The 25,365-nt window shown below is 43.4% G+C and overlaps 1 protein-coding gene across 1 annotated transcript in view; it reads left to right on the top strand.

The window, feature by feature from the left end:
• Positions 1-25,365, top strand: part of LOC124605262 (sideroflexin-1) — a 138,884-nt gene that overhangs the window by 32,825 nt on the left and 80,694 nt on the right. Inside the window, exon 4 of the mRNA XM_047136825.1 lies at positions 24,888-24,986. Within this exon, the coding sequence (XP_046992781.1) occupies positions 24,888-24,986 (99 nt within the window). The remainder of the gene's footprint in view (positions 1-24,887; positions 24,987-25,365) is intronic.

Here is a 25,365-nt window from a genome sequence, read left to right as displayed (position 1 = left end):
TGATGGAAATGATTCAAATACACACTTGTAAGCTAGCACTACAATGGAACTTCACAGACTTCAAGAGCAGAGTTGGTTGGTGCCACAAGAGTATGAAGAGAAAATATTAACTTTCCATCACTTTATTATTCAACATAAAAAGAAATCCAGTGTGTAACTAAGCCAACTAGTGAATATGGTCAAAACTCCTCTGATATTCGATGTGCCGAGCAACAGAACAGTTGGCTTGAAAGGTGTTAAAACTGTAACCATAAGAACAAGTGAACATGAAAAAATGCGCTACACTGTTATCCTTTCATGTTGTGCTGACAGTACTAAACTTGATCCAATGATCATTTTCAAGTGCAAAAGAATGCCAAAACCTTCCAAGACACCACCAGGTGGTGGTGTTCACATACGTGATGATGGCTGGATGGAAGAGACTGGTATGAAATTGTGGCTTTATAGAGTGTGGGAGAGGAGGATATGTGCTTTACTGGAGAATAATTCTCTTCTTGTTCTAGATTGTTTAGTAGTCATTTGAACAATTAAGTGAAAGTGACGTGGAGAAATACAGAGCTTGCTGCTATTCTGGGAGGAATACTTCATAATTGCAACCTCTTGATTGATAAACTGTTAAAAGTGTGTATGAGAGAGGAATTGAACAAATGGATGATGGATGAAACCCAATGTGAATTCATGCCAAAGGGAGCTTTAAAATGACCTGCAATCACCCAAGTGTGACTGTGGATAAAACTGTCATGATCTACAGTGAGAGAAGACATTATTGTTAAATCTTTCCAGAAGTGTGGCATAAGTAACACTCTCGATGACAGTGAAGACCATCTGTGTATGAAGAGGACAATGATGATGATGAAGAAGAAGAAGAAGAAGAAGAAGAAGAAAGTTTGAATGATGATTTTCAGGGATTTTAAAGTAGGTTTGGTTTTATAAACTAAGAATTTTTTTTAGTCTGGCTTTGCAGTTTGATAGTAAAAATGGTAAAAATATCATTTCTTAAAAAATAGGAAGGAGCATGCCATCGGAGACGCTGGTAATCATGGGGGATAATTTCGTAATGGCTTCTTCTACTTCTACAACTTGTGCCCACAAGAGAAAGCTAGATAGTCTCAGCCACAGTTAATTCTTCTGTCAGTGCCAAACTTCCTAGTTGTTTCTCAGTCTGAAGAAGGTCAAGACTTCTCCACAGTCAACTCTTTTCATTGTTCAGTAAGGTGTCGATGCAATTGCTGGTCCTTTAAAGTCTTGTTCTTGGTTACAAAATGGCACCTTGTTGTTAGAAACAGACAGTGCCCTCCAGGCACATAAATTGTTTCAAACGACACTGCCACACACCTTCCCTGTCCATGTGGAAGCACACCACACTTTAAATTCATCGCGTGGGGTGGTTTATACAAAATCTCTCAACAGATTATCCAATGAGGACATTCAAAATTACATGCCTGATCAGGGCATAACCGCTGTACACAGTCATGAAATGGGTTGAAAATGAATTGGTACTGACCCGCAATCTCTTCTTGACATTTGACAGAGTTCAACTTCCATCAAACATTAAAGCGGGATATGAGATAATTTCAATTCGGCCTTACAACCCCAACCCTAAGCGTTGCTATCGGTGTCAGTGGCTTAATTATACCAGCCAGTCATATTCCAATATGGCCAAATTCGTTACCTGTGGCAGGGATGACCATGAGTGTGATCGTCCACCTCCATTCCGTCGTTGCATCAACTGTATGGGCAACCATGCTGCTTCCTCTCGAGATTTCCCTATTTTTAAAGATTAACGAATAATTCAGGAAATGTAAGTGAAGGAAGAGGTGTCTACCTTTGCTGCTCATAAGTTACTCGCCAGTAGAAAGCCCATTGTGCTCCCAGTGGGTCAGTATAGCATTGTTCTCGCCTCTCCTCGACCTACTAAGGAGGTAGCCATGCAGACTTGCGATCTCACCTGTAGCGCCACAGTCATCAGATCAACCAGCCCAAAGATCACCCATTCAGCCTCCCCGCTATCACCCGCTCACTCTAAGGCTCAACCTCCATCAGCTCCTGCTAAATCACGGGCCCTAAAAATCGGACGCACGGACTTCCAAAATAGATTCTACTCGTGAAGATTTTTTACGTACTCAGACCTCGCAACCATCAACTCCTCCCTCATTTCAACATCCTGCTTCCAAGAAGGCTCATAAGAAACAAAGTTCCTCTCCTCCTCCACCATGGCATGTCTCTTCTACAGTACCACCCAGCAATAGCCACCTGCAGCCATCTTCCATGTCGCTGAGATGTACCACTGGTGGCTGATAAACTATCCGATCACTGGTGGCAGGAGCTGCCCCCGAATAACCTATGGGTCAGGATTTTCTGTCTTTGGCTGAATGCTGCTCCACACCAATGGCCGCTAGCTCTCAGCGATCGTTGATGGCAACTGTGGTGAGATTTTTCCCTTTCTGTCTACCCTATGTTGATTATCCATTGGAATACTCATGGAATTTGCTCCAGTCGGGAGGGATTGTTGATCCTCTTATGATTGTACTCCCCAGTCATCTTATGTCTTCAGGAAACAAAGCTATGTCCCCATGATCGCTTTGTCTTCCCACATTTCCAATCAGTCCAGTTTGATCTTCCCTCTGTCATATACAGGGGCTTAAGATTCTTCTCCATGATACTATCCATTAGCACCCAATCCCCTTAAACAGTTCTTTCTAAGCTGTTGCTGTATGTCTTTCCCTTTCTGGATACACCTTCTGTCTTTATCCCATATACGTTCCGTTGTCCACACCAAGGGCAAGAGCCGATCTCCTTCACCTCCTTGGTCAGCTCCCACCCCCATCTTTGCTGGTTGGGACTTCAGCACCCACCACCCGCTTTGGGGATCTCCGTGTCCTTGTCTGAGAGGCTCCCCATTGAGTGACCTCTTACACCAAGTGGATCTTTTTGCCTCAACACCAGGGAACCTACTTTCTTGTCTGCCTCTTCATCAACTTACTCTCATTTGGACCTTTTGGTCAGTACTGTTCAGCTAGCTTGGCACTTTGAATGGTTGCTGATACACACTTCAGTGACTGTTTTCTGTGTGTCCTTTGATTACAGCCACAACTGCCATCTATGCGCCCGAGATGCTGGCAGTTTTCCCAATCCAGTTGGACACTTTCCTCCTCTCTAGCAACATTTGATGACTGTCCATTTCGTAGCATTGATGAGCAGGTCACTCATGTTATGGAAGTCATTCTTACAGCTGTGGTACATTAAACACCTCATACCTCCCCTTTGCCCCAGCCCCCCCCCCCCCCCCCCCAATTCCTTAGTGGAAGGAGGCATGTCGTCAAGAGATATGTGAGCGGAGAAGTGCTCTTCCTATTTTCCACCATCATCCTACATTGGCCAACTGTATCCGTTATAATCAGTTATGTGCACGATGCCATCGCGTAATCCATGATAGAAAGAAGGCAAGTTGAGACTTCTTTACCAGCTCCTTTAACACCTTCACTCCCACATCTGTAGTTTGGAGTAGAAGTTATCTGGCACATCTAGTTTTTCCCCAGTCTCTGGGCTAACTGTCGGGCAACATTCCTCAATGGACCCAGTCACAATTTCTAACTAATTTGGGTCAACACTTTGCTGAGATTTTGAGCTTTTCAAATTACCCGCCAGCCTTTCTACCAAAGAAATGAGCAGCGGAAATGAGACTTTTTGCTTTCTCCTCTCAAAGTCGCGAAAGCTATAATACTGTTTTTTCTGTGCAGGAACTTCAACATGCACTCTCTTCCTCTCACTCTTCAACCCCAGGACCGGATGGCATCCACATACAAATGTTGCTGCATTTATCATACTATTGCCTGCATTACCTTGTTCACTTTTATAATCGAATTTGGACCAATATTACCTTTCCCAGAAGATGGCGGAAAGCTATCATCATTCCTGTTCTGAAACCTGGAAAGGACAAACATCTCCCTTCTAGCTATTGCCTCATTTCTCTCAAAGTAGTGTATGTAAGATTTTGGAGCATATGGTAAGTTGCCATTTAGGCTGGTGGCTGGAGTCCTAAAACCTTTTAACTCCTGCCCAATGCAGTTTCCGATAGCATCATTGTGCAGTTGACAGTATTGTTGCTTTCTCCGCTTATATCGTGAACATTTTTCTCAAGAAATGCCAAACGGTAGTTGTATTTTTTTATCTGGAGAGGGCATACAATATCTATTAGAGGACCAGAATCCTCCGCACACTTTTCTCTTGGGGCTTTCGAGGTCATCTACCACTTTCCATCCATGAATTTGACAGAGCACACATTCAAGGTGAGGGTGAACTCGACTCTTTCCCGTACTTTCTCCCAAGAAAACAGGGTAGTCTGTGCTAAGTGCTGTACTGTTTGCCTTCGCCATAAATCCGGGTATGGATTGTCTCCTTCCCAGTGTCTCGGGCTCTCTCTTTGTCGACAATTTTCCAGTCTACTACAGCTTCAATGGACCAGCCTTCTTGAATGACGTCTTCAAGGATGTCTCGATCGCCTCAACTCGTGGTGCATTGAAACCGACTTCAGATTTTCATCCAGTAAGACCGTCTGTGTAAATTCTTGGCATTTTATGGAGTTTTATTTGCCTTCCCTGCATCTAGGCCCTGTTGGCCTTCTGTTCATGGATGTCGCCAAATTCATGGGACTTTTGTTTGACAGAAAACCGTGCTGGTCTTCTCACATTATATATCTTTTGACTCACTGTCTGCGATCCCTCAACACTCTTTGTGTTCTGAGTGGTACCTTCTGGGGAGCATACTGAATGGTCCTCTTCCACCTATATCACACATTAGTGTGCTTGAAATTGTACTATGGAAGCACAGTTCACTCATCTGCATGGCTGTCTATTCTTCGGCATCTAGACTCTGTCCACCACTGTGGATTGTGTTTAGCATCTGGAGCTTTTTATACCAGCCCCGTGGAGAGCCTTTACGTTGAGACTGCCGAACCTCCGCTGTCCAGTTGGTGAGCTGTCCTCCTTAGCCGTTAAGCTAGTCATCTGTCTTCAATGCCTTTTCCTCTGACCCATGCCCTTTTTTCCGACGCCTCCATGGATTTAGGGTGCAGGCTGCACCTCCTCTCTACTACCAGTGGGAGTCTACTTTCATCAACTATTAAATTTCCTTTCCTTCCAATTTCCTAAAACTTTCTTGACAAATGGGAGTATGGCACCACCTTAGCTTCACCCCTGGACCTACCTTCTCAGTGACCTTTGCTAGCTTCCCAAGGATAGTACCTCTCCCCCCACCCCCACCCCCCTTCCTCCCTCTCCTTTATAGTTTATCGTTGGGAATTTGCTGCTCTATGTGCACAATTGGAGAATGCCACATTTATTTACACTGACAGCTCAAAGGCGACGTTTGGTGTTGTGAGTGCCTATATTGTTGGCGACACCCCTATTATATTTTGGCTTCCCGACCAGTATTCGGTTTTTACTGCGGAGCTAATCACGCTGTTCTTCAGTCTGTCCAACACTTCAGTCACCATAAGGAGATGCAGTATATTATATGCTCAGATTTTCTCAGCTCCTTTCTCAGCCTCCAAGCTCTTTACCCCATCCACCCTTTGGTCCACCAGATTCAGGACTGCCTCCCACATGCTCTGCTTGGGAGGCATCTCTGTGTCATTCCTCTGGATCCCAAGGCATGTTGGTATCTGTGGAAATGAGGGAGCCAATATAGCGGTAAAGGCTGCAGTCTGTCTTCCTCAGCCCACTGTTCACATGGTTCCCTTTGCTGATCTACGGAGCATTTTATGTTGTCATGTTGCTCTTTTATGGCACACACATCGGTCTGCACTTCCCGAAAATAAGTTACAGGATATAAAACCTCTTTCCTGTGCTTGGACTTCTTCCTTCCAGCCTCTTCATTGGGAGGAGGTAATATTAACTAGACTCCGGATTGGGCACTGTCTTTTTAGCCATCGACATCTTTTAAGTGGCGATCCGCTTTGTCCCCACTACTCCCAACCATGGATGGTGAGACACCTTTTACTTCAGCGCCTGTATTTTAATTCACTACACACCCGTTTACAGCTGTCGCATGATATATCTTCCCTTCTAGCAGATGACACACTCTCAGCCGATCACGTCCTTGAGTTTATCAGTGTCACTGAGGTGACATCAGTCATTTGAAGCTCTTTTCAAGGAAAACAACTCCCTTTCAATAGCAATTTTTAAGATTTCCTTCAGTTTTTTGTTTCCCTCCTCCTTGAGTTTTGCTCCCATTGCTGATGATTTAAATTTCAGTTTTTTACCCTTCACTGCTGTGCTGTATACAGCTTGATTGATCTTGAGGGCACACATACTCGTACATTGCTGCAAAGATGCAGCGTCGCTGTTACTGAAATACAGCAGTTGGTAGCACTGTTATGCTGCCATGTAAGAGTATTTTCTTTTAAACCAGATGATGTTAAAACTTGTTAGTACAACTGAACTGGAATAACAATGATAATTAATCCTTTGATGGCAATAAAATTAGTGGACTGACTTGGGTGAAAGCCGAGCAGCTGTTTGAACTTCACTCTTCTTGGACTATAGATTGTGGCTCATTGTATCACAAAATAACATTTTAAGACTCTCCCAGCAGCTTGGACGACCTCCTCTGGGTCCTGTCACCAAGAGATCATTTTAACTGGGTTGCATATTGGGCACTGTCTCTTTAGCCGTCGCCATTTGTAAGGGGTGCTCCACCACCACTTTGTGCACGTTGTGCCCAACTTTTGCCTGTCTGCCATTTCCTGACAGAATGCCCTTTTTTTTTAGCTGCCTACATCCCTGTTTCTTTTTTTTTAGCCTTCTACATCCCCGTTTGTATTTACCGTCTGAGTTATCAGCTGTTTTAGTGAACAACGCGTGGGCTGTTGATTCAGCTTTCAGTTCTGAACCTCCATTTTTCGATGGATTATTTTATAGACCTTTCTCCACATCACAGTTTTTAACTGTCATCTCTTCCGACGATTGAGATTGATGTGTAGTTTTTTACAACTCCTCTCTTTGTCTCCGTGTTCTGCAGTTTTGACGTGGGTGCGTATGACCCTAGTTTTTGTGCCCTAAAAGAAAATGAAACAAAACAAAATAACATTGTATAACTGGAAGCCAAAAACTGCCCATTCCCACCTCTCATCAGCTTACTTTGCGGTAAGATAATCATCATTCTACTGTAGTTACAGGTTTAGATAATCACCATTTTATCATATTAAATGGAAAAATTATTTAAATTTATTGTTTAATATCCATTTCGTTTTGGATTTATTATAGTCCACCTGAAAAACAGCTTTGCACAATCTTATCAAAATGTATATGGTATGCTTTCTTGTGGTATTTCCTTCATTGTCTTATACAAATGTAAAACACACAAATGCACAACACACACACTTTAGTCATCAAATCTTAATGTAGTACCTCTTCATTTGTTTCCCTCTCTGCACTGCTCTGGCTCTTGTTTTCACTATTGTTACAAAAGGGTGAACACATGTTTTTGATGCAAGATCATGTGAACAATTCTCAAAATACTTGGTAATGCATGTTGCATATTTTAGGTATATTAGCCCAATGTCACAGCAATCTATGGGAGGAAATGAAAAGGATCCATTTTTCTACTGTGTGCACTGCTTTCTTTCAAAGCTGTGTAGAGCCTTCTCCTCCACATTGTTTGTATTTGTGGGTGCTGTGATGTTGGGTTTGCGTAATGTAACATGGTAATCAGCATCAGTTCTTCTCCATAACATTTTGTTCCTTATATAACTATATTTGTAGCTTCACTCACCTCTCATTCCACAATACCAGAGCATTTAAAATTAGCCATGCTCAACATTTACATACAAATTAACACCCAAAATCTTCTGCTTACTTGGAGGCTCTTACTGCTTCACAGTTAAAACAAATAAGTTGATCATCCCTACAGTGTAACCTATCACCAGTCTGCAATATTGCATTATCCCAAAGCAATGCTGTCACATGCTATTACTATTTGTAATTACACTGGACCTTGCCATTGGTGGGAAGGCTTGCGGGCCTCGGCGATACAGACGGCCATGCCGTAGGTACACCACAATGGAGGGGTATCTGTTGAGAGGCCAGACAAACGTGTGGTTCCTGAAGAGGGGCAGCAGCCTTTTCAGTAGTTGCAGGGGCAACAGTCTGGATGATTGACTGATCTGGCCTTGTAACACTAACCAAAACGGCCTTGCTGTGCCGGTACTGCAAACAGCTGAAAGCAAGGGGAAACTACAGCCGTAATTTTTCCCGAGGGCATACAGCTTCACTGTATGGATAAATGATGATGGCGTCCTCTTGGGTAAAATATTCTGGAGGTAAAATAGTCCCCCATTCGGATCTCCAGGCGGGGACTAGTCAAGAGGACGTCGTTATCTGGAGAAAGAAAATGGGTGTTCTACGGATCGGAGCGTCAGATCCCTTAATCGGGCAGGTAGGTTAGAAAATTTAAAAAGGGAAATGGATAGGTTAAACTTACATATAGTGGGAATTAGTGAAGTTTGGTGGCAGGAGGAACAAGATTTTTGGTCAGGTGAATACAGGGTTATAAATACAAAATCAAATAGGGCTAATGCAGGAGTAGGTTTAATAATGAGTAAAAGAATAGGAGTGCGAGTAAGCTACTACAAACATCATAGTGAACGCATTATTGTGGCCAAGATAGATACGAAGCCCACGCCTACTACAGTAGTAAAGGTTTATATGCCAACTAGCTCTGCAGATGATGAAGAAATTGATGAAATGTATGATACGATTAAAGAAATTATCCAGGTACTGAAGGGAGATGAAAATTTAATAGTCATGGGTGACTGGAATTCGAGAGTAGGAAAAGGGAGAGAAGGAAACATAGTGGGTGAATGTGTATTGGGGTTAAGAAATGAAAGAGGAAGCCATCTGGTAGAATTTTGCACAGAGCATAACTTAATCATAGCTAACAATTGGTTCAAGAATCATAAAAGAAGGTTGTGTACATGGAAGAATCCTGGAGATGCTAGAAGGTATCAGATACATTATATAATGGTAAGACAGAGATTTAGGAACCAGGTTTTAAATTGTATGACATTTCCAGGGGCAGATGTGGACTCTGACCACAATCTATTGGTTATGAAGTGTAGATTAAAACTGAAGAAACTGCAAAAAGTTGGGAATTTAAGGAGATGGGACCTGGATATACTGAAAGAACCAGAGGTTGTACAGTGTTTCAGGGAGAGCATAAGGGAAGAATTGACAGGAATGGGGGAAAGAAATACAGTAGAAGAAGAATAGGTAGCTCTGAGGGATGTAGTAGTGAAGGCAGCAGAGGATAAAGTAGGTAAAAAGACGAGGGCTAGTAGAAATCTTGGGTAAAAGAAGAAATATTGAATTTGATTGATGAAAGGAGAAAATATAAAAATGCAGTAAATGAAGCAGGCAAAAAGGAATACAAACGTCTCAAAAATAAGATCGACAGGAAGTGCAAAATGGCTAAGCAGGGATAGCTAGAGGACAAATGTAAGGATGTAGAGGCTTATCTCACTAGGGGTAAGATAGATACTGCCTACAGGAAAATTAAAGAGACCTTTGGAGAAAAGAGAATCACATGTGTGAATATCAAGAGCTCAGATGGAAAACCAGTTCCAAGCAAAGAAGGGAAATCAGAAAGTTGGAAGGAGTATATAGAGGGTCTATACAAGGGCAATGTACTTGAGGACAATATTATGGAAATGGAAGAGGATGTAGATGAAGATGAAGATGAAGATGAAATGGGAGATACGATACTGCGTGAAGAGTTTGACAGAGCACTGAAAGACCTGAGTCGAAACAAGGCCCCCGGAGTAGACAACATTCCATTGGAACTACTGACGGCCTTGGGAGAGCCAGTCCTGACAAAACTCTACCATCTGGTGAGCAAGATGTATGAAACAGGCGAAATACCCTCAGACTTCAAGAAGAATATAATAATTCCAATCCCAAAGAAAGCAGGTGTTGACAGATGTGAAAATTACCGAACTATCAGTTTAATAACACACAGCTGCAAACTACTAACACGAATTCTTTACAGACGAATGGAAAAACTGGTAGAAGCCGACCTCGGGGAAGATCAGTTTGGATTCCGTAGAAATGTTGGAACACGTGAGGCAATACTGACCCTACCACTTATCTTAGAAGCTAGATTAAGGAAAGGCAAACCTACGTTTCTAGCATTTGTAGACTTAGAGAAAGCTTTTGACAATGTTGACTGGAATACTCTCTTTCAAATTCTAAAGGTGGCAGGGGTAAAATGCAGGGAGTGAAAGGCTTTTTACAAGAGTCGAGGGGCATGAAAGGGAAGCAGCGGTTGGGAAGGGAGTGAGGCAGGGTTGTAGCCTGTCCCCGATGTTATTCAATCTGTATATTGAGCAAGCAGTAAAGGAAACAAATCGAAAAATTTGGAGTAGAAATTAAAATCCATGGAGAAGAAATAAAAACTTTGAGGTTCGCTGATGACATTGTAATTCTGTCAGACAGCAAAGGACCTGGAAGAGTGGTTGAATGGAATGGACAGTGTCTTGAAAGGAGGCTATAAGATGAACATCAACAAAAGCAAAATGAGGATAATGGAATATAGTAGAGTTAACTTGGGTGATGCTGAGGGAATTAGATTAGAAAATGTAGTAAAGTAGTAAATGAGTTTTGCTATTTGGGGAGAAAAATAACTAATGTTGGTCAAAGTAGAGAGGATATAAAATGTAGACTGGCAATGGCAAGGAAACAATTTCTGAAGAAGAAAAATTTGTTAACGTCGAGTATTGATTTAAGTGTCAGGAAGTCATTTCTGAAAGTATTTGTATGGAGTGTAGCCATGTATGGAAGTGAAACATGGACGATAAATAGTTTGGACAAGAAGAGAATAGAAACTTTCGAAACGTGGTGCTACAGAAGAATGCTGAAAATTAGATGGGTAGATCCCATAACTAATTAGGAGATATTGAATAGAATTGGAGAGAAGAAAAATTTGTGGCACAACTTGACTAGAAGAAGGGATTGGTTGGTAGGACATGTTCTGAGGCATCAAGGGATCACAAATTTAGCATTGGAGGGCAGCGTGGAGGGTATAAATCATACAGGGAGACCAAGAGATGAATATACTAAGCAGATTCAAAAGGATGTAGGTTGCAGTAAGTACTGGAGATGAAGAAGCTTGCACAGGATAGGATAGCATGGAGAGCTGTATCAAACCAGTCTCAGTACTGAAGACCACAACAACAAACAACAATTACACTGCTTATTATTTACACTTTTCTCTATCAGTTTGCCACTTTGCTTTGGTATTGAGGTCATCTGGAGTCTCTTTATTACAGTTCGTATCAGCCACCCAATCATTTCTTTTTGCCCTCTTAACTGGATTTTTTAATTTTTTTGATCCTCTTAAATAAGTATATTCCATATTATTTTTGACTTGTGTGTAGTACATTGTACAACAGTTTGCCATTTTGTTTAGAGTACCTGTTGGATGAGTCTTCTTCTTGTTGGTGGCTGATTTAAATTTCAACTCCTTGCATCATTGGGTATGTAAGTTACTCATATGTTGGGATACTTCCTATTATAGAAGCACCCCCACTCTAGGATGCATCCCACTCTCTGACTGTTCTCACACACCTCACCGTACATGTGTCAGGGGTGGGTCTGAGAGAGCTCACTGCACTGCGATGCAAGAGTTAAACTTGTAAAAAATTGCAAATATGTCAACATGTTTTGATTTAAATATCTTTGGAGCTGTGGAATAAGTCAACTCTGCCCAGTACATATTCATCTTTTTTTGTGCGACAATAAGAGCATTTTTCATTCTGGTTCCAAATTTTTACTCTACCATAATACTGACTTTAGACCACCATAGCTTGGCAACCAACGTATTTTTTTGTTGACTTGGGTGATGAACGATCTGGTAGAGGCTTCTTCATCCTTTGAACCATGTTGCATGTATTTTTGTAGCTTGTTACAAAATTTGAACTGATTTGCACAGGTTCGAAACATAGCAGTGGCGTACATAGACAGAACTTGTAAGAACGTGTGATTTCACATAAAATCTGAGTGAAACTGTGTTTTTGAAAGCATGTTTGCAATTTTGTCATAAGAATGCCTTTTTTTATTTACTGGATTCACTTTAAACTGCTTCTCCACGTTCAGTTCACGTAAGAACAAATTTTACATGCTACATTTAGCTAAATTGTAAACCATCTTATATCGACAACAGTAAAGATTATTGAATTAAAAAAATAATTGTGTTGACTTTATCTACACTCCTGGAAATTGAAATAAGAACACCGTGAATTCATTGTCCCAGGAAGGGGAAACTTTATTGACACATGCCTGGGGTCAGATACATCACATGATCACACTGACAGAACTACAGGCACATAGACACAGGCAACAGAGCATGCACAATGTCGGCACTAGTACAGTGTATATCCACCTTTCGCAGCAATGCAGGCTGCTATTCTCCCATGGAGACGATTGTAGAGATGCTGGATGTAGTCCTGTGGAACGGCTTGCCATGCCATTTCCACCTGGCGCCTCAGTTGGACCAGCGTTCGTGCTGGACGTGCAGACCGCGTGAGACGACGCTTCATCCAGTCCCAAACATGCTCAATGGGGGACAGATCCGGAGATCTTCTTGGCCAGGGTAGTTGACTTACACCTTCTAGAGCACGTTGGGTGGCACGGGATACATGCGGACGTGCATTGTCCTGTTGGAACAGCAAGTTCCCTTGCCGGTCTAGGAATGGTAGAACGATGGGTTCGATGACGGTTTGGATGTACCGTGCACTATTCAGTGTCCCCTTGACGATCACCAGTGGTGTACGGCCAGTGTAGGAGATCGCTCCCCACACCATGATGCCGGGTGTTGGCCCTGTGTGCCAAACACGCATACGACCATCATTGGCACCAAGGCAGAAGCGACTCTCATCGCTGAAGACGACACGTCTCCATTCGTCCCTCCATTCACGCCTGTCGCGACACCACTGGAGGCGGGCTGCACGATGTTGGGGCGTGAGCGGAAGACGGCCTAACGGTGTGCGTGACCGTAGCCCAGCTTCATGGAGACGGTTGTGAATGGTCCTCGCCGATACCCCAGGAGCAACAGTGTCCCTAATTTGCTGGGAAGTGGCGGAGCGGTCCCCTACGGCACTGCGTAGGATCCTACGGTCTTGGCGTGCATCTGTGCGTCGCTGCGGTCCGGTCCCAGGTCGACGGGCACGTGCACCTTCCGCCGACCACTGGCGACAACATCGATGTACTGTGGAGACCTCACGCCCCACGTATTGGGCAATTCGGCGGTACGTCCACCCGGCCTCCCGCATGCCCACTATACGCCCTCGCTCAAAGTCCGTCAACTGCACATACGGTTCACGTCCACGCTGTCGCGGCATGCTACCAGTGTTAAAGACTGCGATGGAGCTCCGTATGCCACGGCAAACTGGCTGACACTGACGGCGGCGGTGCACAAATGCTGCGCAGCTAGCGCCATTCGACGGCCAACACCGCGGTTCCTGGTGTGTCCGCTGTGCCGTGCGTGTGATCATTGCTTGTACACCCCTCTCGCAGTGTCCAGAGCAAGTATGGTGGGTCTGACACACAGGTGTCAATGTGTTCTTTTTTCCATTTCCAGGAGTGTATTTATCTATCTTCACAAAAGTTTGAACTGATTCATATGAGCTTAAAGTATAGAAGTGGTGCACTTCCAAAACGTCCCAGGAAAACCTGTTTTTGTCATCTACGAGGGCAGATCAGATATAAATGGGATTTTATTTTTTATTTAAGTTAATTTACTGAAAACCTCAAGGCAGTTATAATTTATTTTTCCACATAGTCTCTTGCTTTGGAAATGCATTTGTCCCAGCGTATGGGCAGCTGTTTGATGTCTTCATTACAAAAAGAACTGGGTCGTGTCACCAGCCAGATGCACATGAATTCTTCCACACTCTCGTAATCTTCAAATCGTTGCCCTCCTAGAGCTCCTTTAAGTGGTCCAAATAAATGAAAATTGCAGGGCGATAAGTCTGGGCTGTAAGGAGGATGATAAAGTGTAGGCCAGTGCATTTCCCGTAGCTTGGAGATAGATAGAGCTGTAGTATGGGGTCCTGTCAAATCAATTGGTCTCATCTTTTGCAGTGATATTCAACTCTCACCTTGTTCAATAGTTCACAGTAGTAAGCAGCATTGATTGTGTGTTGATCATGCAGAAAATCAGTCAGCAAAATATCTCGCTGATCAAAAAAAAAAAGAAGGTTGAAAGAACCTTGGCAGCTGTGACAGTAGAGTCTTGGGTTTCACTGCTGCTGCCTCCCCTTTCCTCTGCCACTCCTTACTGGCTTGTTTGGATTCTGGAGTGTAGTGGTGAAACCATGTTTCATTGCGGGTGACTATCCAACTCAAAAATGCATCACCTTCTTCCGCAAATCTTGCTGTAAGCCTCTGACAGACCTCCAAACGTCTCGACTTCAGATTTTGAGTCAAAAGTTCAGGGACTGATGTGGAACACACTTTATGGAACTGTAGGTGATGATTGCTGGACAGCTCCCATAACTGATTTCGACTTTTTGTGCAATTTCTGATACTGACGCCTGTCGATCATTTTCAATAATGCCTTTAACTTCATGGATGTTACTGTCTGTAATGATGGTCTGAGGATGGCGATCATGTTGCTAATTTTCCACACATTCTTGTCCTTCCTTGAACTTCCTATGCCAGGTGTCCTTGATAATGCTTCGTCATCAAATTGTGCAGTCAATCTTTGGCAAATTTATGCTGCTGTAACTCCTTCACGAGCAAGAAATTTGATAGTTATATGTTGCACAATGGAAGGGTGCACCTGTTGCTCAGACATAGTGATTGTTACTGATGAAACTGTAGGAAGTATCTAACAGCATGCTCTCCTCACCTTTAATGGTCCCACCTAAGCATAGCAGAAGTGTGGGGCCAGTCCTACCAACTGTTGATGTTCAGGAACAAAAATCCTGTTTATATTTGATCCCCCCTTGTAAAACCTAAATAAGGCAACACTTTTCAATTGGTTAAAATATATCTTAGACTGAGGTCCAGTACACTGGTGGATCAAATCACACATAAATGGTGTCATTAGGTGAGCGTTAATTTCAGTCAAATTAAAATCTTTTGCAAAAGGAATTAATTGAATCTCACAATTTGCCTGGGTGCCAGCTGTGGTTCATCATTCAAACCTAACTCAGTATACTATAACATAATTATAATAAGACAGATGCTTCCTCAATGACATTTTTTCATTCCGACATAATTGGATCCATTCATTAATCCAGTCTGGCTATTTTACCAGTGCTGCTCTACAGAGGCTAGTAACTTTACTGCATATTTATGTGCTCTTATCGTACAGCTTTATTATCCAAATAGATGAACATGAATCAAAATATTCTGTGGGCTGACCGATATTGATCTTGTCTTTGTAGTCACTATGGGATAAGTTTTTCCTCTATCTGTTCCTGCAAATCTTCTAATTATTCAGCCTTCATATATTTTAATGCAACTATACTTTTTTTACAACTGTTCATTAGCTTTCCTTACTAAACCAGTAGTTCACAACTGTCAGATATAGTTATCAATATCTTAATGTAGTGGCAAATGGTACACCAGGCACACAGATTGAATGACAAATATAATTTGCAAATTCTGCAGCTCAGTCATAGGCTAAATTAAGAGAAGTTATTCTAAAAATATGTATCACTGGAGTAGGTATTCTTTAACCATAGGTCACAAGTGCAATCAGAATGAATGTGTGTATAGAAATCTTCTAGCAACACAGTGATAACTTATATCATTGCTACTTTCATGGCACCTTATGGTAGACTGCCTGGTGGCATCATTTCCAGGCTGGTACACTGATTGTTTTTCTAAGATGTCATGTAACCAATGTCAACTGTCTGCCACCAGTGATGGAAGGCAAATTGACATGCCAGCTACTAAAGTTGGCCAGTACATACATTCAGGAGGCAAAGTGTTCAGTACTGCTGATATATGCATATAAAAGTGATTGACATTATCGTAGCTTTTTGAACTGTTAAAGTGGCGACGGTTGAAAAGGATAGGCAGGTCATTCAGACCCCAGGATGAGATGAACACATCTGTAGTGCAGAAGACTTTTTATGTATGTTCATTGGCAATAGTAAACATCCTCCTCTCCTTCCCCTCTGCTCCAAAGTTTAGTTGCAGTTATCAATCCTGTCATATTTTTTAGTTTTCTTGATGTAATTTTTCTTCAGTAAAATTAACATGTCAGTCTTTGAATCATCTTCCCTGCACCATTTTCTATATGATCATAACAACTGTAAATCCAATTATTTAGTAAACTTGGCAACGCCTAAATCATGGATCAAGCAAATTGAATGAATTCCGTTCGTACACGTTGTTTTACCCCCCCAGGGGGTCCACAACTCTTTTGTGGATACGTGCGTAGCGAGCACGGGACCCCGAGCTAATGTGGCCTTCCTTCCTTTCCGGGCTGCATACCTTCCCTTTCCGCATCCTTCCTCATCCCCCATCTTCACCCCCCCCCCCCTCCCTCCTCCGCCTCTTTCCTTCCCTTTCTCCCCCTCTGGGAGTATGGTTTGTGCCTACGTCCGGAGACGGACACTCGAAAATCTAACACATTCTTTGCTTTCTCTGCTCGCAAGTCTCCGTCCTTCCTTTGTCCTTCTCTTTTCCTTACCTCTTCTCTTCACCCTTTTCTCCGCTGTGGCGTTTGAGACCTCTCTTCTTTCCTTTCCATTTGTTTTTTCCCTTTCTCTTTTTTCCTCCCTGTGCGTGTCTGAAGGCCGACCCACGCATTTCCATGTGTAGCCGGTGACGGGGTAACGTGTAATTCCCCGCCCCAGGTAGACAGGTAGGACACGTACGTACCCCCTGGTAATGGCCAGGCCCAGGGAGGGGTGATTACCCGAGCTAATACCTTCCGAAAGTGCCGATTGGTCCCTCCGTCTGTTTCTCGTTAGGTGTGACCTGAGGTGTGAACAATCACCTAAGGCGGGAGTGCCCTCAGAGAGGGCACCCACAAGGAAGGAGAGCGCTATCGGAGACACCAGTAATCATGGGGGATACTTTCGCAATGGTTTACTCATCTTCTACTATGTCTGCTCACAAGCGTAAGTTCAATGAGTCTCAGCCACAGACAGTTCTTCCATCGTTGCCACAGTTCCTTGTTGTTTCTTGGTCTGACGAAGGTCATGACTTCTCCACGGTCAACCCTTTCATTATTCAGAAAGGTGTCAATGCAATTTAAGGTCCTGTAAAGTCTTGCTCCAGATTACGAAATGGCACCTTGTTAGAAACAGTCAGTGCCCTCCAGGCGCAAAAATTGCTGCGTACTTCACTGCTACATACCTTCCCTGTCCGGGTGGAAGCGCACCGCACTTTAAATTTCTCACGTGGGGTCGTTTATACATGCTCCCTTGACGGATTGTCCAACGAGGAAATTCAACACTTCGTGTCTGACCAGGGCGTAACGGCTGTTCATAGTCATGAAAAGGGTTGACACGAACATCATTCCAACCCGTACTGTCTTCTTGACATTTGACAAAGTTCAACTCCCATCGAACATCAAGACAGGCTATGAGATAATTTCCGTTGGCCCTTACATCCCAAACCCTACGCGTTGCTATCGGTGTCAGCGGTTCAATCACACCAGCCAGTCCTGTTCCAATCTGGCCAAATGTGTTACGTGTGGCAAGGATGCCCATGAGGGCGCTTGTCCACCTCCATCCCCTCGTTGCACCAACTCTATGGGTGACCATGCTGCTTCCTCTAGAGATTGCCCCATTTTTAAAGACAAAAAGCTCATTCAGGAAATCAGAGTGAAGGAAAAGGTGTCGACCTTTGCTGCTCAAAAATTATTTGCCAGCCGAAAGCCCACTGTGCCTCAGACAGGAAAATACAGCACTGTCCTTGCCTCTCTTCGGCCAACAAAGGAGTTGGCCACGCAGACTTGTGATCTCACCTTTAGTGCCACGGTCATCAGATCGGCCAGCACAAAGATCGCCCGCTCAACCTCCCCACTTTCACCTGCTCACTCTATGGCTCACCCTTCATCGGGTTCTGCTAAATCTCGAGCCAAAAAGTCAGACACCAAGACTTCCAAAAAAGAGCATACTCGTGAAGATTTTTTACGTACCCCAACTTCACAACCATCAGTTCCTCCTTCATCTAAACATATGGATCAGGATCTTCTGCCTTCGGCTGAATGCCGTTCCACGCTGTCGGTCACAAGCTCTGAGCAGTCGTTGAGTTGATGGCAACCTTGGTCCCATTCCTCCATTTTCTGTTCAACCTATGTCCATTATCCACTGGAATATCCGCGGCATTCGAGCCAATCGGGATGAATTGTTGATCCTCTTACGATGCTACTCGCCGGTCATCTTCTGTCTTCAGGAAACAAAGCTGCGTCCCCATGACCGCTTTGTTCTCCCCCATTTTCAGTCCGTCCGATTTGATCTCCCCTCTGTTGAAGGCACTCCAGCCCATGGAGGACTCACGATTCTTCTCCATGATACTCTCCATTATCACCCAATCCACTTAAACACTTCCTTCCAAGCTGTCGTCCGTCTTTCCCTTTCTGGATACACCTTCTCTCTTTGTACTGTATACATTCCACCATCCACACCAATGGCACGAGCTGATCTCCTTCATCTTCTTGGTCAGCTTCCACCTTCCTATTTGCTGGTTGGGGACTTCAATGCCCACCACCCGCTTTGGGGATCTCCACATCCTTGTCCGCATGGCTCACTATTGATAGACGTCTTCCACCAAGCGGATCTTGTTTGCCTCAACACTGGGGACCCTACATTTTTGTCTGCCTCCACGACAAATTTCTCTCATTTGGACCTTTTGGTTGGTACTGTTCCACTAGCTCGGTGCTTCGAATGGTTCGCCCTTGATGATACACACTCGAGTGACCACTTTCCATGTGTCCTTAGACTGCAGCCTCAACTGCCATGTATGCGCCCACGACACTGGAAGTTTGCCCAAGCCGATTGGACACTTTTTTCGTCTCTACCGACATTCGATGACTGTCACTTTCCCAGCGTCGACGATGAGGTCACACACATTACCGACGTTATTCTTACAGCTGCGGAATGTTAAATACCACGCACCTCTGAATTGCCCCGGCACCCCCCCAGTTCCTTGGTGGAACAAGGCATGCCGTGACGCAATATGTGAACGGCGACGTGCTCTTCGCGTTTTCCGCCACCATCCTACTTTGGCCAACTGTATCTGCTATAAGCAGTTCCGTGCGCGATGCCGTCGCATCATCCGTGATAGCAAGAAGGCAAGCTGGGACTTCTTTACTAGCTCATTTAACACTTTCACTCCCTCCTAGGAAGATTGGAGTCAGATTCGATGGTTATCTGGCGCGCCTAGTTTCTCCCCGGTCTCTGGGCTCACTGTCGTGCATGATACATTAGTGGACCCCACCGCAATTTCTAACTCATTGGGTCAACACTTTACTGAGATTTCGAGCTCTTCAAATTACCCGCCAGCGTTTCTCCCGAAGAAACGTGCAGCGGAAGTGCAACCTCTTGCGTTTTCCTCTCAAAATCGCAAAAGCTATAATACTGTTTTCTCCATGCGGGAACTCCAACATGCACTCTCTTCTTCTCGCTCCTCCGCCCCAGGACCGGATGGTATCCACATCCAAATGTTGCTGCATTTATCAACCCATAGTCTGCGTTACCTCCTTCGCCTTTATAATCGAATGTGGACCGAAAGTCCTTTTCCCAGACGATGGCGGGAAGCTATCGTCGTTCCTGTTCTGAAACCTGGAAAGGACATATATCTCCCCTCTAGCTATCGCCCCATTTCTCTCATGAATAGTGTATGTAAGGTTTTGGAGTGTATGGTAAGTTGCCATTTAGGCTGGTGGCTGGAGTCCCGCAGTCTTTTAACACCTGCCCAATGTGAATTCCGAAAGCATCGTTCTGCAGTTGACTATCTTGTTGCTCTCTCCACTTATATCATGAACAATTTTCTCCGGAAATGCCAAACAGTAGCAATATTTTTTGATGTGGAGAGAGCATACAATACCTGTTGGAGGACAGGCATCCTCCGCGCACTGTTCTCTTGGGGCTTTCGAGGTCGGCTGCCCCAATTTTCTTTGCGAATTTATGGCAGAGTGCACATTTAGAGTGCGGGTGAACACTACTCTCTCCCATCCGTACTTTCTCCCAAGAAAACGGGGTACCCCAGGGCTCCGTGCTAAGTGTTGTACTGTTTGCCATTGCCATAAATCCAATTACGGATTGTCTCCTTCCTGATGATGTCTCGGGCTCCCTCTTTGTGGATGATTTTGTGATCTACTACAGCTCTCAACGGACCAGCCTTCTTGAATGACACCTTCAAGGATGTCTCGATCGCCTCCACTCTTGAAGCATCGCAACAGGCTTCCGCTTCTCTCCCAGTAAGACCGTTTGTGTTAATTTTTGGCGTCGTATGGAGTTTCTTCCACCTTCCTTACATCTAGGACCTGTCAACCTTCTGTTTTCGGACGTCGCTAAATTCGTGAGTCTTATGTTTGACAGAAAACTGTGCTGGTCCTCCCACATTTCCTATCTTTCGGCTCGCTGTCTGAGATCCCTCAACACCCTCTGTGTCCTGAATGGTACCTTCTGGGGAGCGGACCGAGTGGTCCTTCTCCGCCTCTTATCACGCCTTAGTGCGCTCGAAATTGGACTATGGAAGCATAGTTTACTCCTCTGCTCGGCCGTCTATTCTTTGGCGTCTCGACTCTATCCACCACCGTGGATTACGTTTAGTGTCTGGAGCTTTTTACACCAGCCCTGTGGAAAGCCTTTATGCTGAGATTGCTGAACCTCCGCTGTCCAATTGGCAAGCTGTTCTTCTGAGTCGTTATGCTAGCCATCTGTCTTCCATGCCTGCTAATCCGGCCCATGACATTTTTTTCGACGCCTCCTTGGATTTAGGGTATGCGGCCGCCCTTCCTCCCTACTACCACTGGGAGTCCGCTTCCATCAACTGCTCCATTCTCTTTCCTTCCGCTTTCCTAAAACCTTCTTGACAACTTGGGGTACAGCACCGCCTTGGCTCCATCCCCAGACCTGCCTGCTCCATGACCTTCGTCAATTTCCCAAGGATGGTACCCCTTCATTTGTTTATCATCGGACATTTGCTGCTCTATGTGCACAAATGAAGGAAGCCACATTTATTTACACTGATGGCTCGAAAACATCGTTAGGTTTAGGGAGTGCCTATATTGTTGGCCACACCCCAAATCGATTCTGGCTTCTCGACCAGTGTTCGGTTTATACTGCGGAGCTTTACGGTGTTCTCCAGGCTGTCCAATACATCCGTCGTCATCAGCGAATACAAATGTTATCTGTTCAGATTCTCTCAGCTCTCTCCTCAGTCTCCAAGCTCTGTACCCTGTCCACCCTCCGGTCCACCAGATTCAGGACTGCCTCCACTTGCTCCACTTGAGGGCGTCTCTGTGGCGTTTCTCTGGATCCCAGGACACGTTGGTATCTGTGGAAATGAGGCGGCTGATATAGCGGCCAAGGCTGCAGTCTCTCTTCTTCAGCCAGCTATTCGCACGATTCCCTTCGCCGATCTACGGAGTGTTTTATGTTGTCATGTTACTCTTTTATGGCACGCACATTGGTCGACACTTCCCAATAATAAATTGCGGGACGTGAAAGCTCTTCCCTGTGCATGGACCTCTTCCTCCCAAACGCGTCGTCGGGAGGAGGTAATTTTAACTAGACTCCGGATAGGGCACTGTCTTTTTAGCCATCGACATCTTTTAAGCGGCGATCCTCCCCCACTCTGTCCCCACTGCTCTCAGCTGTGGACGGTAAGACACCTTTTACTTGAGTGCCCCTATTTTACTCCATTACGCGTCCGTCTACAGCTGCCGCCTCATATATCTTCCATTTTAGCAGATGACACGCGCTCAGCCGATCGCGTTCTCGAGTTTATTAGTGCCAGTGAGATGACGTCAGTCATTTGAAGCTCTTTTTGGGGACAACCAACCCCCTTCTATAGTGGTTTTTTAAAGCTTTCCTTCTGTTCTTAGTTTCTCCATTTTTTTGAGTTTTGTTGCCATTGCTGCTGGTTTCCTGTTTCTTTTTTACCTTTTCCTACATCACAGACCGGGCGCTAATGACCGTAGCAGTTTTGCGCCCTAAAACCATAACCAAAAAAAATCACTGAAACATACCTGAAGCATATGTACAAAATTGCGAGCTAGGAAAGTTGGGAATAGTAGCGTAGGAGACCTCAACAGTCCCAAATTCAAATGTGCTATTCTTCAGTATCAATAAAACATCACAAGTTCAAGCAAAAACTCCTGACTTTAGAGATCAGACCCACTTAATTTACCCTAGCATTGCACATACCGTAGCCCAGTCCTCACTTGTCCACTCCTGAAGTTGTTTATTCAAACAGCCTCCTCCTCACTTTCGCAGGTGAAATTTCAACATCCAAACCTTTCAGCTGATGGCTCATGTCTGTAGAAGTACATTCACGGTTCATTGTTGCCATGTTTGTAAGTCTTCTCATTGTTCTAGGACTGATGTTATGTCCACAGTTTCCTTTCCTGTTTGCCTTGTATCCACCACCTTTCTGCACTGAAAGTTTGATTCTGCTGACTGTTTTCTGTAATATTCTCATTCTGTAAGCAATTTCTTTATGTGTATAACAATTTTCAGTAAGCTTTTAATGTGTAGTTATTTTGTCTTGAGTGTTTGTACTTTATCCTTTTGTGCTATTGCTTGGTTTTTTACACATGTACTATTTACGCATTGTTTTGTTTTATACATTTCGTTTACATATTATTGTACTTATATAAAATATTGTCGCTGTATAGTCATAAGCAAAATAAAAATAAAAATAAAATAAATAAATTCAGCAAGAAGTGCTACCACAGCCGAAACTTTCTGAGGTGAAACATCTTTTGTCTTCCCCATGACCTCCTTTCTTTGGAAACTCCACGATTTATTCCTATAGCTAAAAAGATGCAAGTTCACAAGCTATATAATGTCTCGTTAATGTAGCAAGAAGTTGATAGAATAAATAACAACCTGAAGTACACCACAGAAACATAAAAGATTACTGTAAACACAGTTTCAAACCATGTACACAGACAACTAATTCCCTCTTGTGCCCTTTCTTGAAGACAGGGACAATTAGCCAATTTTTACGTTCTTTGCAGTTGTCGTCAGTCTTTAAACTGTCCTTAACATACAGTTTAGCCACTGCTTTCTCATAACTCCAGGTGCTCTAACCATTTGTGTTGGTATCTCATCTGCACTTGACAACTTTCCTCCTGCCATTCTGCTCAGTGTGGATACTCTTTCTGCCCAAGTCAAATGCTTTGTAGATTTGTTACCATGGTTGTTGTCCATCTCTTCATTGGCATTTCCTTTTGAGCTATACAACCTGGAATTAAAGGGATTTCACAATACTATTTTTACACTGCTTGTCATTTACATCCAGCATAGTGTGAAACTTTACCCCAGTCCCTTCACTATACCATACAGTACTTTCCTGTTACCTTTGCTGTCTTCCTCCATTGTCTCTGTCTGTTTACCCATCCATTCCCTCCTCAGTTGTACCACTTTCTACATAGCTTGCTTCTTCTTGGTATTGTATGTATTCCTTTTGTCTTGTGTTATTGGCTGATATACTCTAAAATTCTTTTTTCTTTTCCTCCCCTCCTTCAACTCATTTCATCTAGGCATTTTCTTCCATCTTTAAATCTTGATAGTTCTGCCACAAACTAATACTGCTGTTCAACAAAACTTAATATATTTAGTTCAGTACAGATATCACAAGAGCCCCAGAACCCATAATTAACAATCCAGAACTTCCTGCAGAAATTACTCATCCATGTACCTCATTTCATAATTGTATAACAGAATGATCATCTTTTTCTGAGGAAAATTGATTCTGATTCTCTGCAGGAAAGCTGAAGTCCTGGCACAGTTAATTAAGAAAAGTCCAGTGCCATAGCCTCTGTGCCACACTGTTCAGAAAAAGAGCAAATGATAATAATGATCATGGGAATGACAACAGCATTTACTTGGAATTATTTGGGAAAAGATTGAGAGTCCAAATTATGATGGCTGTAAGCCGTAACAGGTAGCAGTGAGCACTTCCATTTGAAAACAAAAGTTTTGTGAATTCCCTTCATTTTAATTATTATTGAATGGGCCTTAGGGGTTGATGCAGATAATAATAGTAATTTGGTGAGAGAAAGGCTATCATGTAAAGCTTCAGAATGTTTAGTTTGCAACTATCTGCCTCCGGTTTTTGGAGAAATATGTTGAAAATGTGTGCTGCGTGGTAACACACACTTCTGTTAAGCAACTTTCAAAAGTATAGCAGATGGTAACATGTAGAAACAGGTAAAGGTGTAAATTTACTTTCCTTAGGATACAGGTGTCCATTTTTTTAGCACAACATAGGATTGAAGTGAATGACAGGTAAAGTTTACAGATAGATGAAATGTCAACCGTAGTGTGAAGTGATGGAAGGCAAACCGAAAAAAATATTTATTTCCTTTCCTTTTCTTCCTGGGAAAGCTGAGTAGTCCTTTAACTGGGTTCTGAGTGCCTTGATCCCTTCACACTGCCACACTTCCTACATCAGCAATATTTCTCACTTTCTTATTCTAATAAGAAGCCACAAATTTTAAGGTAGTAGTCATAGGTGTGGGTGTGTGTGGGGGGGGGGGGGGGGGGGGCTATGATGTTCAGTCTGTAATTAGTAATTACTTTCCCAATATGTACAGTGACATAAGAAAATATTTTGTATTTGATGATTGCAACATGACACATTTCTACTATAATAAGTCTAGCCTATAATATGTATTCTTTTTATTTTTAGGTCTACTGGAGCAGTTGTTTTCTGGCAATGGGTTAACCAGTCTTTCAATGCATTGGTTAATTACACAAATCGAAGTGGTGATTCTCCAGTGACAAACACGTAAGATGTAGAACATATTTTTATTTATTTAATTGTAGACTATTTAATTGCATTACTGATTTCCACAGTACTCCTCTGGAACTAGCATTGTGATGAATGTTATCTGTTTATAATTCACTGCCTGACAAAAAAGTGAAATGCAGGAGAAGGAATCTGTGCACTGTGCATAATGGCACGTTGTGCACTCGAGAGTAAGTGTTTGCAATCTTACTGTCAACATTGTAGTAGTATTTTCCACAGAACTGAGTTAGCAGATGGAATTGAATAAGTTCGAATAGGGAATTTTATAGGGACACGGAATTTTGGACTTTCCACAAGAGAGATTTCACTTGTCATATGTCCCCACTCCCACTGTTAGTGACATTATTGTGAACTGAAA

The sequence above is a fragment of the Schistocerca americana genome, chromosome 3 (assembly GCF_021461395.2).
Source record: "Schistocerca americana isolate TAMUIC-IGC-003095 chromosome 3, iqSchAmer2.1, whole genome shotgun sequence".
Lineage (NCBI taxonomy): Eukaryota > Metazoa > Arthropoda > Insecta > Orthoptera > Acrididae > Schistocerca > Schistocerca americana.
The sequence above is the reverse complement of the archived record's forward strand: the minus strand, read 5'-3'. Positions and strand labels throughout refer to the sequence as shown.